Source organism: Poecile atricapillus, chromosome 7 (assembly GCF_030490865.1).
Source record: "Poecile atricapillus isolate bPoeAtr1 chromosome 7, bPoeAtr1.hap1, whole genome shotgun sequence".
NCBI classification, from domain to species: domain Eukaryota; kingdom Metazoa; phylum Chordata; class Aves; order Passeriformes; family Paridae; genus Poecile; species Poecile atricapillus.
Window position 1 is genome coordinate 17405410 of NC_081255.1, and position 18398 is coordinate 17423807.

At 40.9% G+C, this 18398-nt stretch overlaps 1 protein-coding gene across 7 annotated transcripts in view; it reads left to right on the forward strand.

Annotated features, from left to right (window-relative positions):
• Window positions 1-3377: 3377 nt before the first annotated feature.
• Window positions 3378-18398, forward strand: part of EVI5 (ecotropic viral integration site 5) — a 74491-nt gene continuing 59470 nt past the window's right edge. For 4 of the 7 annotated variants that reach the window (XM_058842873.1, XM_058842879.1, XM_058842880.1 and 1 more), the window contains exons 1-3: window positions 3378-3509; window positions 15857-15908; window positions 16164-16393. In XM_058842873.1, coding sequence (XP_058698856.1) covers window positions 15900-15908; window positions 16164-16393 — 239 coding nt within the window. In that variant the 5' untranslated portion in view covers window positions 3378-3509; window positions 15857-15899. Of the gene's footprint in view, window positions 3510-15452; window positions 15686-15856; window positions 15909-16163; window positions 16394-18398 lie in introns of those variants that run through there. The other 3 variants (XM_058842874.1, XM_058842875.1, XM_058842878.1) reach the window with 3 other exon arrangements.

The window sequence follows — 18398 nt, forward strand, 5'->3', positions numbered from 1 at the left end:
CGCGCGCGCGCCGTGCTGCCCCCTGCCGGCCCGGCGGACCCACCGCGGCCGGTCCGGGCAGCGCCGCCGGGCACGGGCGGCTCCCGCCGGGAGCGCTCCCTGCGCTGCCCGCCGAGCCCCCGGAGCCCCGCAGTCCGACCCCGAGCGCTGCCTCCCGCCAGGACCCGTGCCTTCGGGAGAGACACTGAGGTGCTGGAGCGAGTCCGGAGAAGGGAAACGGAGCTGGGAACGAGTCTGGAGACTGAATGGGTCCTGCGAGGAGCGGCTGAGGGAGCTCAAGTTCAGCCTGGAGAGGAGGAGGCTCAGGGAAAACCCTATCACACTCTACGACTGCCTGAGAGGAGGTTATAGCAACATGGGGGTCGGCGTCTTCTCCCAGGCAACCAGCAAGAGGACAAGAGGACGTAGTCTAAAGCTCCGCTAGGGGAGGTTTAGGATGGACGTTGGGAGGATTTTCTTCACAAGACAGATTGGACGTTGGAATGGGCTGTCCCGGGAGGTGCTGCAGTCACCGTCCCTGGAGGGGTTTAAGATTGGACGTGGTACTCAGCGCCATGGTTTACTTGACACGGTGGTGTTCGGTCAAAGCTCTGACTCAATGATCTCAGAAGTCTTTTCCAGCTTAATTGATTCTGTGATATCAAAGAAACACAATTCAGAGGAAAAAAATAACACTGCTATAATCTAATGTCTACACATAATGCAGGATCGATTCCAAGTCTCCTTATGTTAAATGCCTGGGTAGTTATTAGCCAAGGATATATCACAGAGAAGGGGTTCTTAAACAGAAAAAATATCTATAGATTTGGTCTTTTAAAAAGTTGCCAATTATGTATATATTAGTAGGATTCTAATTCCCATCATTTTCTAGGGGAAATTCTCACAACCAATCAAGCAGCAAATAATTAAAAACATCAAACCAACAAAAATCTCAATTGAATACTGTACTTAAAATAAATTATAGCTGCTTGGGGTTATTGATATTTAATAAATTATAGCAAGAATATAGACTTGCATATATATATACATACACTAGATCAAACAGGTCAAGTGGCATCAGGTTTCTTGACATTGTCAGATAATAGTGAATCTTCATTCCTGAATGATGCATTTGTCTGGTTATGCTCATTATCACTAAAAAAATACCGACAATCCACTTTGCTAGTTATACATAAGCCATTATTTAAAAAATATATTAATTTCATATAAATAACCAAGAATATGAAAGAAAAAAAATATTTACATCAGGCAAGTATTAGCGTGGTTCCTACTTGGCAGGAACCTGCTAGCTTTGGAAGTAATTTAACTGAAAGGATGTTGTAGCAAGATGGAGATTGGTGCCTCCTCCCTGGAAGGACACAGCCTCGAGCTGTGCCAGGGAAGGTTCAGGTTGAATATCAGAAATAATTTTTTCACTGAAAAGGTGGTTAAGCTTTGGCTTAAGTGGCTGCCCAGGGAGGTGGCATAGTCACAGTCCCTGGAGGAGTTCAAGAAATTACTGGATGTGGCACTTAGTGCCTTGGCTTAATTGACAAGGTGGTGATCAAAGGTTGGACTCAATGATCTTGGATATCTTTTCAACCTAAATGAAAAATGATTCTGTGATCTAAGAATGAATTTCAGAAAGTTCAGAATTCTATGTGCTTTTCAATTTGTACAGAAAGTGTCTCTATCAGAGCGCATAGTCTTTTCTCCCCTCTGGTATATAAATCCATAGTCTTCAAAAAATCTGCTGCTCCTACTGGGCAATTACTCCCATGACAAATACCTCTCAGACAATGGTATCATAAGCAAGATTTGTTAGTGTTTTTGTTAAACAAGGGGAAACAAAATCGATTTCTTGTTCTCTGTAACAAGACTTTTTACTCCTCAAACAGCTCACCACAGCAAAAACCAGCCTGTTAACCTAACACACCCCCATGCTTTCTTGCTCATTGCCACCCTGCAAAAGGGAGACTCCAGCTGGGTTTATTGCCCCACCCCAGCATCTCTTACAAATTTGGGGTGAAGGGCTCCCCTGGCATTTTTTTCCTCTGGCTTTTAGTGACAATGTTTGTTGGAAGGGTGGCTGCTGTTCATACACACCCTGAGCACGTCAAGGTAAAAGCTAGTATTTTCAGTGCTTTAATGAAGTACCTAAGTACCTTTTATTCATGGCACATTGATAAGGAAAAAGTATAAGTTTTTTTTTTTTTTGTTTTTTTTTTTTTTTTTGTTGTTGTTCATTAATGCTATTTCTCAATTTTTCTTGTATAAGGCATTTTTACTTAGGTGTGTTCTGGAGAGCAAGGTATCAAGCAGGGGTTTTAGATCAATGTCTAGTACTACTGATGCTTGAGCAGCATCTTCTGCAAGCAGGGACTCTCTCCCCTGTTTGCCTGCAGAGGACTCAGGGTAGTAAAGCCCTGTCAAGGTAGTAGTAAAGCCCGGTGACTGGACTGACCCATGTGATCACTTGTAGGAATTGTTTTGGTTTTTTTTTTGCTATTGCTTACAGGAGTGACAGCCTTAATTCAATGAAAAAGAATTTGGATGAAGGCCTGGCGATAACCTATCCCTGCTATTGCTGCATGCTTTTTTTTAAAGAGTGTATTCTTTGCATACTTGGCTATAAAGCAGAGTTGTAGAGCGCTGTATGTGTTCTGGTAGTGTTGTAATTATTTTCATAAATATTTTTTAGATAAAAATTATCTATTAAAGGTTTTGTTGCAATTGTTGCAAATGAAAATTTCTGTATGGTTTTGTCTAGGAGTCTCTACACACTGTAGAAGGACAATGGCGAATGGGCTCATTATTAGATGGGGAGCTGCTCCGGGCAGACAGTCTCTCAACTGTTTGTGTAACCTAATCGGCATCTGGCTGAAACGTGTCTGACAAATGTGTGGAGGGACGGGCCCGTCTAGCCCGAGGCGACGGTGCTCCCGGAGAGCGCGTTACTGAGTGCAGCTTCTAGCGTAGAGACGGCGTTACGGAAATGCCTGTGCAGACACACTGATTACACCAAAACCCCGGCTTTCCGCGGAGCACCGGCTTCGCCTCGTGCGGCGGGGCGCGGTGGCTTCGTGCCGCTGCCGTGAGGAACGAGCTCGGGCGGCGGGGATGCCACGACCCGGGGCCGGGCGGGGGCTCGGCTCACGGCCGGGGGCCGTGCGGAGGCGGCAACGGTGACACAGCGGGGAACCTCCGCGAGAGCAGCACAGGAGCGACCGGCACGCCGCGGGCACGGTTCGCCGCCCGGCCTTCCAGCGTACGGCACCGGGACCCCCGAGCCCCGGGAGGGGGAGTCGCGGCAGCGCGGCGCGGCAGAGCCGCCGCCCGCCCCGCCCGGGGGGCCCGCGGGGCCGGGGCTGCCCCTCGCGGCGGCTGCGCGCCCAGTGCGCCTGCGCGCGGCGCGGGCAGGGACGTGGCCCGGGAGCCGGGGCCGGCGGAGCGGCGCGCGGGGCTCGGCGCGGCGCGGACGCCGATGCCCGCACGCGCCGCCGCTTCCCGCCGCGGGCAGCGCTCCCAAGGTGAGGCGCGCCGGGCGCGCGGCCCCGCCGCGGGGGGCGAGGGGCGGCCGGGCCCGGGCGGGGCACGGCGATCGCGGCCGCGCCGTCCCGTCCCCTCGGGCGGCGGCGGGGCCGGGTCGAGCGGTGTCGGGGCACCACCGGCCGCCCCCGACCGGGCCCTCCTAGGGCGGTGGGCGGCGGAGCGGGCGGTGCTGCCGGGCAGGGAGCGTCCGCGTCGGGCGGAGTGAGGGGAGGCCGCGCTGCGCGGCCCTGCCCGGTTCGGGGGCCGCGGGGCCGGCGTGTCCCGGCCCCTCCGCGCCTCGGCCCGGCGCGACGCGAGTGGGCAGCGGGCGCGCTGGAAGTGCCCTGAGGCACCGGCCGCGGGAGGGGCCGCGTCCCGGGGAGCCTCCGGCCGGTCTGTCTGCAGAGGGCGAGTTCCTCCTTGGCTTATCGGCGTAACGCCGAGCCGGGAACCCGCGGGTCTGTCATTCTTGAGCGAGATAATTTTCAGTTTTCAAATGCGAGAACTCCTGCTGCATCAGCCTGAACGGGATTATATAATGAGGGTAAACAGTCGATAATAATGTTCTGTCTACTTGTTATATATTCCAGGTTTAGTTATTCAGTTATGGCTGTGATTCCATGTAACACCTGCTAATCGTCAGCATTGCTAAAGCAATTTTGTAGCAAAGGAGAAGTTGGTTTATACGATTTTCAGTTTCCAGTGTGAGCTGCCATTAACGCTGTCTGTATCAAAACATTGCATTCCACATCAGTCTAGGATAGCTCTTTCTGTTTCAAATTTCACATACAAAAAACGTAGAAAGGAGACACTGAAACACAGAAGGACAGATAATATTGAATGTGTTTTACTTATCTCCAAAAGTATTTGCAAAAAAAAATTTTTTTTTTTTTTTCAATTCACTTTGCTTCAGGTGCCTAAAAGAGATGGCAGTTGAATCTTTTTGGTTTACTGGTAGATAGCATTAAGATGTTTTGTATAAATGTGCCTGTTTATTTCTTTTCCCTTTCCCAGTGTGAGCTGTCAGCTTTGATCACAATTGTACAGCTCTCTATTTATGCTTATAAAGATTTAAGGCTTATTTTGAAATGCATAGATATAAGTTCTTTCTCAAGTGAAGATTAGGAGAGAAAATAGAGACAGCCAGTGGAAGGAGGGCATGATCAGGAGGAAAGCACTCAGTATTATGAGTCAGCATTGCCTGAATTTTTTCAAGTGGGCTGAGAGCAGCTATAGTGATTGTCACTGAGTGTCCATCCAGCCCCACAGCACTTCTAAGCGGAACAGATGTTTGGAGAAGAAAGCTTCAACAGAACAGCCCTACTTCCTTCCCATGTCTCTTCCTACACTCCCACAGGTTGAGGCTTAAGGACTCCTTGAGCTACAGCTGGTGGCTTGGATATTTTGTTTTGGTAATGCTGGTTTGTTTGGTTGGGGTTTTTTTTGAATTGCTCTTCATATCTTTGTCTTCTGTGGACTTGTTTAATTGCTGTTGAAGAAGTAAGCAGGAGGTGGTTGGAGTAGTTGAAAGAAAGATAGAGGAGAAAAGCCCTTCCAGATCGATAGCAGAAGAAGGGATAGAAAAAGTGATGTGCCTAAACAGTTACTGTCCTTTTATTTTCTGGGTAAGACTGATAGTAATCTGAGAAGTTTTAAAAACGGGAAGACAAATCCTTTATCAGTGAATTTTGGAAAACAGAAATGCTTACTTTGCTATTTCAAGGTTCTAATATCATAATTTAGAAAGGGAAAAACAGCTGAGTTAGGGGTATGCATTCTTAAGATTATTTACCCTTTCTGACTTCAGTTTCCTTAAATTGTAGAAAAAAGAAATTCTAATGCTTAAGAAACAGACAGAATTTGACATTTTACCTCTAATTTTAAGTGTCAAGTGCATAGTTTATAAGAAAAAAATCTTTTCTGGTTGATCCAAGAAACAATAACAACTAACCCTGCGTTTATGAATGTTGCTTTCTAAACCAGCCTACACTTGCCTTGGTTATAGTCTCTTAAATAATTTTTTTTTCTAGATCCAATTAAAACAGTAATAGTTTTAGAAAAGGCAAATAGTAAATATTATAGTAATATGTAATTTTGAGTTATTAAATGTGTTCCCTGAGTTCTTGAATATGTGACTGACGTTTGTAGGTAGCATGCTGAATTCAAGCCTTGTGCCTTCTCTGTTTGTGACACTCAACATCATGTGTTGCCAATGTTTGGATTCCTTTAAATCTGGAGTACTGTCTTGCTTTCATTGTAGGGATCTCTGCTCAAGTGTCTGTGCATTGCAGTGCATCCTTTCCCTCTCCAGCAAGTGGTGGTTGCAAGAAATGGGTAATGGATAGTGCCTGGGCCTGCTCTGCCTCTGCTCATTTTACACACAGTTGTGATGTGTTTTTGTCCTATATGTGTGCACAGAAACCTCTGCTCAGAGGAGCAAGAAGTGATTTAGTGAATTGTCACTTTTCTGTAATTACTCTTAATGTCGTCTAACTTCTGAGGACTCTGGAAACTGTTCAGTTTAGCCATCAAGTGGTGTTTTGGTGACAGCCTAGGAAGAAGTCTTGAGCCTGCTGTAGGATTCAGGCAATGGATATCCTTTCAGTCATGATGACAAAGGTGATGTTGACAGCGTGACCGTCAACTTTGTTTGCTAATTGCCTGTAGAAGTGATCCTCCCCAGTCCCAGCAAGGTGGTTGTATATTTGGGGTTGAAGTAAAGTACTAAGGTGGGTTTTTGTTCTGGACAAGAAGTAAGGTGGTGTGATAGAATGACTGTGGACACCTATTTTTTCCTAATTTCCAACTTGGAAAGCAGCCAAAAGCCATCATCAAATATCATTTTGTTCTTTTGCCTGAACAAACTTTACCTGTCGCTCATGGGTTATGTTACTTTATCATCTCTTCTGACCAGTATTGCTTTTGCTTCTATGGTTCAATCCTTTAAAAAAAAAAAAAAAAAAGAAAAATCCAAACTTAGTATTTTGATAGTAGGCTGTGTTAATATGTTCTGCCATATGGTAAGCTGTTGATTTTCCCAAACTCCTGAGTTTTCTTGTGGCCTATTGTCATGACTAAATCTTAGTGATTCTTAGCATAGCATTAAATACCTGTTTGATGACATCATAACATGTTCTTAGAATTCTGACTTATCAGTATCTTATACTGCATTAACTGCATTTTTTTTCATTGTTTTCATCAGGCTTGCAGACAGGTCAGTCTTTCAGTAGTGGATTGTTGTTGCCGTAAATTAACCATGCACTTATAGCTAAGAAGATGTTAGAGAAGCTTGCTGTTAATTTTTGTTATAGATGGCTAAAACTATAAAATGTCACTTAAAATTGTTGTAAAAATTATTAGTTAGCCAAAACCTAAAGTTTTGAACATGTACTGTTGACATAACTATTGTGGAGAAGTTAGTTTGATGTCTCTCACTTGTCATGCGTTCTTGATTATATGTTGTTCAGGCAGTGAACTACGTCCAGGCATAGTAAAAAGAAATTCCAACTTCTGTGCTGCCTGAAACAGCAGAGTTAAAACTCAGTATTCTTTGAGCAAAGTAATTTTTTTCCTCCATTAGAATGCATTACTGGTGGAACTTTATGGGTTTGGCTGAAGTCTTAGTATTTCCTAGCCCTTTGGAGAAAGAATTGTGATCAGTCTTTCTAAAGACAAGATTACAAAAGCAAGTTTAAATTCCATAGTGAGACACATTATGTTAAAGTGGACTTGGGATTTTTACCTGAACTTTTTGGTGTCACACTCACAAAAAAATCATCTGTGTTTCATTGATCTCCTTTGCATTCTTTCCCTAGCAGGCTGTTATGAAGAAGTAAACAGGCCCTTATTTCTAAATAAAAGTGCAGAAGTCAGTGGCCAACTAATCAGAACATAACTGCCTTCATTTGATGATGAGCAGATACATCATTTCTCTGAAGAGCCATTTCCCTTTTCTTTATTAAATATCTAAGGACAATTAGATTTCTCTGTGATGTGCTCAGAGAAGGCTCCTGGAGCACTATTACAGACTTGACTAGCATGGAGCAAGACCCTTCTGCAGCACAAAAATACACTGCTTCCAGTTATGCTGTGCTTGTGAAGGCAAGTCATGGCTATGGTAAGTAAATTAGTGGGCAAAATGGAATATTTCTGCAGGACCACAGATGTTGGCATGGATTGTTTTAAAAGAATTGACTATTGATGTTTAGAGCTGTGTTTATATCTGCTCTATTTACTGGGTAGCTTGGACACCTTTCCTATGTGGAAATTACTAATTAGTTATGTTTCTCACTGCTGAAATTTTTACATTTATTTCTTCTCTGTAAGCAGCTGCAGGTTGCAATGAGTTGTAGTTCTCCACAAGAAAGGCTGGTTACCAGTCAGTCATTTACAAACTGTTTCACTTGTGAGTGTAACTGATAGAAAGTTGGCCTTTTAGCTGATCATTTGTAGGAGAGGAATATCCTGAAGGTGAGGGTCTCACCAACATTTGTCATGTATTTTTTTTTACTTCTGGGAAGTAATTGATAAGGTTTTAAGTGTTACCATATAGCCTAAGGGACACGCTTGCGTCCTTTGGTTTCTCCATAAATCTCATTTCATACACCTCTTAGGAACAGCTTAGTAAATGAGAGATGAGCATTTTGGTTCTAACCTGCAAATTGTGACATAAATTAATCTGGTCTCTGTAAAAAGGAGAATTAGACCTAAAAAATTCTTGAGCTGCTAGTACATTAACAAAGTTGCATGGAATGGTATGTTTTCATGTGTCAGGTACTAAAGTGTTTTAAACTTACCAATTTAACTGCCTGTAAATTTTGTGTCCTTTTTAAAAGAAGAGTTATGTTAAAAACATTGATTTTGATTGAGGATCAGTGAATGTTCAAAAATAGGACTCAATTGTTTCTTATTTCTAAGATACGGACCTAAAGCTTTTAGTAAATGTATCTGCATTTGTGTGCTTTTGTTTATTTTTGTCCTAATGTAGTGTAGATGCTAGACCTGTCCCCTTCCAGGAGGAAGCTAAGCTTTGGGGAATGAGTAGGAAAATAAAATCTATAGAAAGGAGTTAAAATTATAAACATGTCTGCTTCAGAGTGTGTTACTCTTTCGTAAGTGCCCAATAATGCTTGAACTTAAGTTAAATAATTGAGTTGCATTTTACTGAAAAGACAAAACCCTTGAATCTTCCAATCTATTGCATAAAATTACTTGACATGGTTGATTTTATTTTAGCTGATTAATCTGATTGTTCCCTCTGTTTTGTTAGCCAAGGGGATAGTCCTTCAAGTATATGTGTGTGCCATTGACATGCTGAACATCAAATACAAAGAAATTTTCCAGACTGAGGTCTAAGAGAACAAAGGAAGTTTTCTCTTGAAGGTTTTAGTGTAGTCCATCAGTATTTTCTCTTGCAGCTCTGAGGAGCTCTCAGCCATCTTTTGCACAAAAGCACTGTATCTAATTCTTTTCCTTTGAAAGAAGGCCTCAGTTTCTTGAAGGTTGTTACAGTCCTGTGTAAGACGTGAAACTTTTTCTGATGAAGGACCATCTCTAGATGGCAGAAGATAGTGTCAGCAAAAGCAATGTGGTTTGTCTTCTCAGCACACCAGGACAGAGCCTGACAGTCTGTAAACCATACTGGACTGCAGAGGTAATTAAAAACCTGGAATTGTTCTTGGAAATAAATTAAATTTAGTACAATTTGGTAAGTGATGCAAATGTTACTCATATGACTTTGAGCGATGGTTTCAACCTTTAGTGGGTTGCTGCAACATTTCTAATGAAGTTCCTCTTTAAAACACTTCATATATTTGCTGTACATGTGAACTGGCCACTTCAAGTTTCTCTGGGACCATCAAAACCACATGACATGTTAGTCAGATGATGAGTTTTAAAAAATGATGCTACACAAAGCTTTGAAAGCCTAAATTTTATACAATCTAAAATGTTAGACTGCTTTATTTTTTGTCTCAGAAGGACTTGGAGAGCTAGTGTGTATCAAGTGAAATAGAAGCTAGGGAATGGTAGCCATGATATTCCTGACTACTGTCAGGTGATTTTACAAGAAAAATCAGGAATATGAGGGTAAGTGAAGACTTCTCACTCATGCTTTGGCCGAAATCAGTTACATGAATTTTTCGTATAAAAGACCCAAATGAAGTTTATAGTGAAGCTACATTTGAGCCCTGAATTTGGACTTTAGCTTGTCAGGGAGCATTACAGCAGGCTGATTCACCTCCTACATGTGTCATTGAGTGAGTTGGTTTAATTTGTTCTACAGATATTAGAATAGTATTAGCTTTGAAGCAGGAAAGAGACTGGGTCTATGGAATGCTATAAAACTAGCTAGAAAACCACATATACAATTTCAGACCAAATTATGTCAGACTTCTTTTTATATGTAGAGTAATATGGAGATTACTTCCTGTATTCTGGAAGTTCCTGTTTCTTTCTCTTTTCATGAAGAGAAGAAGTGGTTGGAAACAAATGATACATACGGCAGTGTTTGTGTAAGGCTTGCAGTTATTTTTACTTTGTCATATGGTAAGAAAAATAGTTGAGATAGTGTTTCAAGATATCTATAATCTTTTGAGTAATCAAAATAGCAAGATATAATTCTTTGATACAAATGTTCCTTGGGAAAATGCAGGAAAAAGTTAGTAAGCAAATTCAATGTGTACAGTGAAATACCTTTTTAAAAGAAATCAAAATAGCTTTTTTTAAGAAAAACAGATTTTGTCTGGCAAATGCAAATACACAGGTTGCTAACATAATTAGGCCTTCTGTAAGATGACCTGAGTATTCTCAGGGAAAGAGGTTTATACATTTGTATTTAGCGTGGAATGTTGCAGTCTACCTGTAGCTGGCCTTACTTAAAATATTTTATATGCAGCCTCATCGCAGTATTCCTTTGAGTAATTTGGAAAACTAAACACAGTATTGTAGTTCTCTCGGTAATAAAGCCTTGTAATCATCAGGTAATTAAAGATACTAAACATAAAGTTGAGATACTGAATTTTATATATTTTAGTTGGAATATATATATTACATATATATATATGCTACATATCATGCATCTATGTTTAGTATCAATATAAACATTTATTGTCTTTGCAGTAGCTCAGAGGATGTAGCAGACAGATCTGTGTCTTGCCTGTTTGGCTCATCAGGTGGCTGAGAATTGCTGGTAGTTCAGTTTTCCTAATGAAAGAGTACAAAGTCTTTGATAATTAAGTTTTGTGTCCCATCATCTTTTTAAAGATCAAAATGTTCAAACTCAAAACTCACACATTTCTTTAGGAGGTATTAGGAGGTATCTGCATGACCTCAGGCGGGCAGATGCCAGTGAATGGTTCCTGTGCTCTGGGTTCATTGGCAAGCTGGGAGTGGTTAATGGGACTGGGAGCCTGAATGAGTGTGCCTGCTTTGGAGCTGAGAGATGCCTGCTCAATTCCATGTGTCCTGTGCAGGGTAAGGAAGATGTGCCCCTGCCTGTTTATCTCCAGACCTAGCCATCTTCAGTGGAAGGGGCTGGTGTCCCAGGAGTGAGCTAGAAGTGGCATTTGTGTTCAAAATCTTGGATAAATTGGCAGGTTCTTGATTGATCCCCCTCCAGAGAAAAAGCACATTTTAAGAATTGATTAAGTCTATTTTTGATGACACATCTATAATTTGAAACAGCTTGAGCATCCTGATGGTGTTCTTGATGGTTTGGCGTAGCAGTTAATGTAGATTACCTTTTGTACTCTTTAAAAGTAACTCAGACTTCAGCATCCGAAAAATGTTGAGAATAACAAGGAAACCAGTTCTCTTTGCAGAGTTGAAAAACTGGTTGAACTGAGTTGAGCAAAGAATTCTGTTCACTGGGGACTTCCAGCCTGGACTGGTTAGCTGAGGGGGTGTGGAGAGCTCTCCTAGGTCTGGGAAGTGTTGGGACTCAGGAGCAGTCTGGGCTCACGCTCTGTGTGTGCTGCTTGGCTGGGAAGGGCCGGGCTGGAGCAGCTCTGAGAGCAGGAGAGCTCCAGCAGTGAGGGGGCAGCAGCAGAGATGAGAGGGTGGGGGTAAAACTTCTGTCTCATGTGTAGCTGGATTTACCACTGTGACCTAGCTAAGATCATTGGAGAGGTGCTGTGGTGTGTCTGGCTGTTCTTGTTATTGCTACAAACAGCCGGCCACAATTTCTTTTCCACAGCAATGAAGAGTAGCAAAGGGAAGGACACTTTGTAAGTGAAGTGCAAAACATCATCCTTGTAGGCAGATACTCCTTCAGGCCTGCAGATGTACCTGTTAAAACAATAACCAGGTTTTTAAAGAATTACTTATTTAGGAAAGCCTTGAGGACACTGTCCAAAAACCCCAAAGATTAAAGGTTTAATGAGACTTGTTCTCTTGAATCTTTCCAGAATATTGTGTTAAGCAAAGTCACATCCCTAAAGAAGGGAGGTTAAACCAAATGCTCACACAAATTTTCCTGTGTTTGCTGGTGCTGGTGATGCCCAGTGAAACTATCTGCTGTCATTTACAGTAAATGTATTCTCAGTGCTGTCACTGTAGTTTGTAACTGGGGGAGCCCCAGTTTCTCTGTCAGGGCTAGAATGAAACCTTTGTGCTGTCAGAGGAGAGGTACAGATCTCCTGGGAGTCAGTAGGAATCGCTTGTGTGCTGTGTGTGCACATTGATGTGTGACAGATCTCTTATTGCAGGGGTTGTCAGCAGAAAGGTAGGAGGCAACAGTGGTGGTTTAGTGATGGCCAAGTACAGCTGTGCTGTTGGTTGGAATGGTGTACATGGGATTGGAAATGGTGACATAGCAGGGATTTTCAGTCTTTGTTAAGAGGATGCTAAAGAGTTGAAAAGGCAGGTATACTCTGTGTGTCCATAGGGATGCTGGCACATTGCTCTTTACAGGAGGAAAAAATAATTAAACCAAACTATAGATTTGCAGCTTAAATATGGTTAATTAATTAATTAATTAGACCTTTACTTGTTAATATTGCTATTCCATGTTTTCCAAATCATTAGAATCAGCTCAACAAATGTAATTGCTATTTCTATGCTTCCTGAAGAGAATCAACACTACTAATAATTACCATCAAAATAATTTACTTTGTTGCCAGTGATTTTCTATTACAGTTTAGACTGGGTTCTATATGCATGTTAGTATTTAAAGGGAACCAAAAGAAAAGAGATACTTAGAAGAAACAATCAAAACCAAACCCCTAGAATTACTAATGACAATATATACTCACTTTGAAAAATCCTGGTATTTTATAATTGACTTTCTGGACATTGTAATTCCAAGTCAGAGTATTTTACTTTCACTTCTCATCAAAATATAAATTTTCAGCAACTTCTCATATTAGAGTAAAATCACAAAGAGGAAAAAAATGCTAAAAACCACATATGACTTATTTGACAATTAGTGTTCTGATGCATATGGAGTTCTGCAGTCAGTTTACTAGAGCCATAGATATAAAAAAATATAGAATCTTCTTTATTAATGAAGTATGCATTTATTCAGATCAGATGTTTTGGGATACAGCCCAAGGTTTTCTCATTTTCAAATTTCAGTGACCTGTTTTCTAGAAGGTTTTAAATCACTTTTCAAAGTTTACCTCTGAAATCTTCTGCCACTGTTATACATTTTGAAATTAAGATAGGTGAAATGATGAAATATGAAAAATCCTGTTATTGTATCCTATTTAGGGAAATGGATGATGATAACATAACTAAATACCTCTATGTCATGGTTCAGGAGTCTTCACTGATGCTGACAAGCTAAGAGAGCTGGCTTTAGATATTTAGGAAACCTGGAAAAGTCTGGCAAAAAGGATGTAGGTGTGACTAGTTAGCTGTTAGATCAGAATTGTATTTTCTTAATTTTGGTTGGCCCTAGGTGACTGCCATAACTTTTTTCCCCCAAACAAAATTTTCATGTGTTTTTGATGCAAATTTGGCTGTGAGCTTTTTGATGTTCAAACACTTGCTTTTGCCAGTTGTGCACTTTGCCTGTTCTGTGTGTCAATGTTTTCAGATAGCTGGCTAGAAATAGTTTTGGGGTACTAATTTTCTGATACATTCTAATACACCTCTGAGCTGCCCTGAGAAACAATATTGTTAGGCACATTGTTTTGACTGACTTAACTGCTGTCTTGCATGGTTTTCTTGACCATACATTTGATATTCTTCACATAATTGTCTTCTTCACACTTTTGAGTTATTTTTTTTAATGCCCAGTGGTATGTTGGTGAATGAATGTTGGCAAGATTCTTGATTTCTGTTGCTACACCACCCCCCTTCAGCTCTCTTACTGTACAGTGTAAGCCTCGTCATTTATAAGCCAGATTGACCTTGAATTTTGTTTTATGTCTTAAGTCTTCCCAGTTATTTAACTTTGTGTAAAGATAAACACTGAATGTATGTTTTTTCTTCCTGTTCACACCACATAGGATATTACTCAAAATCATTGCTTTTCTAATCCTTATACCTAAGATTCTTAGAGTGGGTGACTCCTAAAGCCTGCTGCGTATGGCAGTAATTTTTACTGTATTAAGATTGGCCCTGTTTCTGCCAGCATTTATTTTTGGAATAGTTGCATTACTTGTGATATTTTAAGCAGTTTAAAGCCTTTGAGAAAATAATCAGTCTTAAGTGAGATGTATGAGTTACCTTCATTATAATGTGATTTCATTCAAAGTGAAACAGCAGTAATTTATCCTTTCATAGCAATAGTGAATAAAGGATATAGACTGCATGAAATATTAATACATGTATTAAAATTAGAATTTTGAAATCTCTAGTAATTTTCATTCTTTTCTTTTATAAAAGATGATGCCAAATGCTAGTGTTGGAAGCAATTTTTTTCCAAAATTATATTCAAAAGATATGTGTTGAGATTTTTGTGTTTTGGGTTGTTGTGAGTTTTTTTTTCTTTTTCCTTTTTTCTTCTTTTTATATACCTGACTTTTGCTGTCCAGTAGTGACACGAACCAGCTGGAACCTTTCTGATGCTTATCTTGGTATCTTACTATTCCCACCTGTGGTTTGCATTCTTGCCTCTGAAGACTTCTAGCAAAATTTAATAATATTTTCAGAATGAATGCTAAGCATATGGAAATTGGAAACTTCTAGTCTTCTGGGAGAGCTCTTAGGTGTTTGTTTGTTTTGTTATGTTGTTGTTGGAGAATAAGTGGGAAGGTTGAGTACCACTTGTTTGGGGTTGGCCTGTGATGTGTCTTATTTTTGATATGAAGTGAAAATAAAATGCTGCTGGATTTGATTGACAAGAAAGTTCTTTGTAGCATTGTATCCAAATAAAAGCTCCTGTTTCAGCAATCAGTCTTTATACTGTGCTTCAGATAAATGTGCAGTGTGATGAGATGGAGTTTTTTATTTCAGTTGAAACTTTGCTTTAATTAGATTCTGTTGGAGGATCTTGGGAAAGGATTTTTTCCCCCTGTATCTCAGTGTCTTTAGTATCTTAGTAATTATTTATGGGCTGTACTGCAGAATTGTTTGTGGCATTGAGTAATTCAGTGTTTTGAGGAAATCAGCAAAGTTCAAAATAAATAGTTAACAGCAGCACTACTTCAGAAGTTCCTCTTCAGCCTTGGTTTTGTGAAGATTTAACATTTGCTAGGCAGCTACCTCTTCCTCTGGTACATCTGGATTTCCTCTGAGTTGGGCTGGGGAAGGATTAAACTCTGAGTTACTGTATGTCAAAGCCTATATATTTTCAGATGCTGAAGGGAAGCTCTAGTGAGGGGTTCACTGGAAGATGCCCCCAACAGCTGCTCTTCTTTGCATAGCACTGGTCAAGAACTAGCAGCAGATAATGATCAACGCCAGTTAACCTTTGCTTTCCCGAGCCCACTACTTCCCTTACTCTAACAGCACCTCTTGCTTTTTCCCCAAAACCCTGGGGTCTGTCCAGGCACTGGCAGTGGGACTGGGGATCAAGGACGCTTGGTGTAGGAGTGACCTGAAGAGAAAGTGGGGAAAGAAAAGAGTGTGATGCCTTACTGTGAGACTTTCAGCTGTTGTAGACTCGTGGGTATGGCTTCTTTGTGACCATTTTCTGTACACTGACAGTGCTGGAGGATGCTTTGTGTGGACATAAATAAGAAATGTGGTGCCCCTGCTCTTCTGTCCTGCACTATAGGGATTAGTGAAGGTGAGCAGTGGGTGGTCTGGGGGGGTTACACTGATGTTCTGCTTCAGTGTCTATCAGTAAAGTAGTTGATCGTTTCTATATCTATATTTCTACAGTTTCTGTGCCATTATTTTAGTTTATCAAGATGTTTTAAAATAAGCTTTTATTTCTATTTATTTTTATAATGGGAAGTCGGAGCTGATCCTGGATCCTGTGGTATTTCTGTACTGCAGAGATGAGCTCTGTGAGTATACATCAGGAGTTTCTCGGGGTTTGTCTTTGTGGATTAGCAACATACTTGCATGTTACTTCTATAATACTGTATTGCTGGTGATGCTTGTGTTACTTCTGACAGCCTTGGGGTCCTGGAGAAATAAATAATTTCAGTGTTGCTTTGTGCATACTGTATATTTTTTCCTTTGTTCCATGCAGCAGGTTTGCTGGAAAAAAGGAGTTTAAAAAGGACAACTTTTGCATCTTCTTCTTTTTCTCAATACAGGTGGCGACAGACAAGGTTGCAGGCAAGCTGAGCTCCACTCTCTCATGGGTGAAGAACACGGTATCGCACACCGTCAGTCAAATGGCCAGCCAGGTGGCGAGTCCATCTGCCTCCCTGCACACCACATCCCCCTCCACCACTCTGTCCACACCTGCCCTGTCACCATCCTCACCAACACAGCTGAGCCCAGACGACTTGGAATTACTTGCTAAACTTGAGGAACAGAACAGGTGAATGGAAAACTTTGCTCTTTACAGTACGGTAATGAGACTAAAATTGGTTTATTGCAGTTGTAGCATTGAGGTTGTTAAAGGGGAATTAGTTAAAACTTCATGGCACAACACTTCAATTTGAAAGCCCAGAGGTTTAAGAATTTGTATTTTTGTGCTGTGTTCTTACAAGTTATGTTTTTGTGGAACTCTAAAAGGTGATTTTCTCTTACAGTTTTACAGGAGTGTTTATAGCTGCCTCCAATAGTAAGAAATTACACTGTGATTTTTAGTATGCAATTTAAAGTAGAGCATCTCAGGGATGAGACTTGTGTGTAACTTTCTTACCTTCTAAGATTATAACTAGAATTTCTATGAATTTCTTGAAATCTTAAATATTTCTCAGTTTTTATTCCACTTTTATCCAGTTCTTGTTTCAGCTACATAGTCTGCTATGTACAGAGATAGAACCCTGTTCAGCCACCTTCTTGCTGTTCCACTAGTGGTGCTGCATGCACAATATCTTAAATTAATTAAAAGTACATTCCTAATCAGATATTTTCTGTTCATCTTGCCTTTTTATGTTTAGTAAATAACAGTTTTCATGATAAACTTTCCACGGGTGCCTATTTATCTGCCCCATGTACAATTCAAGATGCAAGTTTCAGGTAGTTCAGTTGCTCTTGATGTGCACAGTGATGCAAATTCAGAATATCACTAAGAAATTAAATTGGACTGTATAATTTCTTAATGCTGAATTTCCAGAAGCCATACGCATTTTTGCACTTTTGGGGCAGAACTCCTAAGTCATCTGTCCTTTTGCAAAATCTGGTTGTATTTGAAAAGTATGTTTCAGTAGTTTTTGAGAGGTTGGCTGTAAACAACTTGAGCTCCAAATAGATTTTCAGACTTGGCAGGTAGCTGCAGGGCTTTGTTATCTACAGGAGATGGCTATCCCTGAGCTGTAGTGAAGTGCAAGGCTTGATGATTTAGCTCAAATGAGCTTCTGTTCCAGCTTCTGTGAGTGTGCTGGCCTTTGCACTGAGGCAGTTGAGGTACTGTGTCTTTGATTGGGTTGGGTGGGTTTTTTGTGTGGTTTTTGTTGGCTTTTTTGTTTCTTTTGTTTTGTGCGGTTTTTCTGTTTGGTTTATTTTTCTTTTTTGTTTGGTGGATTTGGGGAGAGGGGGTTGCTCTTTGGTGATTTTTTTTTTTTTTGTGGTTTTCTTTTGGCAGTATTTTTTTGTGTGTGGCTTGGTGCCTTTTTAATAATATTATTCTTATTCTTGGTTGGGAGGGGTTGTTTGGCTTGGGGTTTTGTTTTTGTTGGTCTGTTTATTTGTTTATTTTTTTCTGCTGAGTCACTTCTGAGGGTGGTAACTTCCAGTGGAGGAAGAGAGTAACTGGAGGAGAAGAGGCAATGCCTGTGTGTCACCTGGCATGTCTTCTCTCATGTCTACATTCTGCAGCCTGATAGCAGCAGAATTTGAAGGGAATTTGATACATCTGTCCAGATTTTGACAATAGAAGGAAGCTTCTAGAACCACCTCATACGCTCTTCCTTGTCTTTGAAGATGAACTCCGTGTAATTTTTGCTGTGCAAATTAAAAATTATCAAAAGAAGCAAAAAAATAGTTAAATAGTACTTTAAAGAAAGCTAATTTGCATTTAATCTGAGGCTTTCTAGTCTGTTCATGACAAAACAGCTAGCTTGTATTTGAAAAGCAAACTGTTCTTTGGACTGCTTATCTATGTTGAAATGTAATGTCTTTACATCTAGAGTCTTCTCGTTAAGGCCTGCAGTCAGACTACCTGGCTTGTTGCAAGAAGAACGTGAGCTTGGGCTTTCTGTCTCAAATCAGCTTTCTTCATTTAGTAAATAAACTAGCCAATCTTTTCTGGTTTAATTTTATTTTAGCCAGACATGTTATTATTCCCACATTATTCTTGTGTGTCAATTCTGTTTAGAGGCTACCCTATCAAGTGTATCTTTGCTGGTGAGATACTGCCCTTTAATACTGAAATTCGA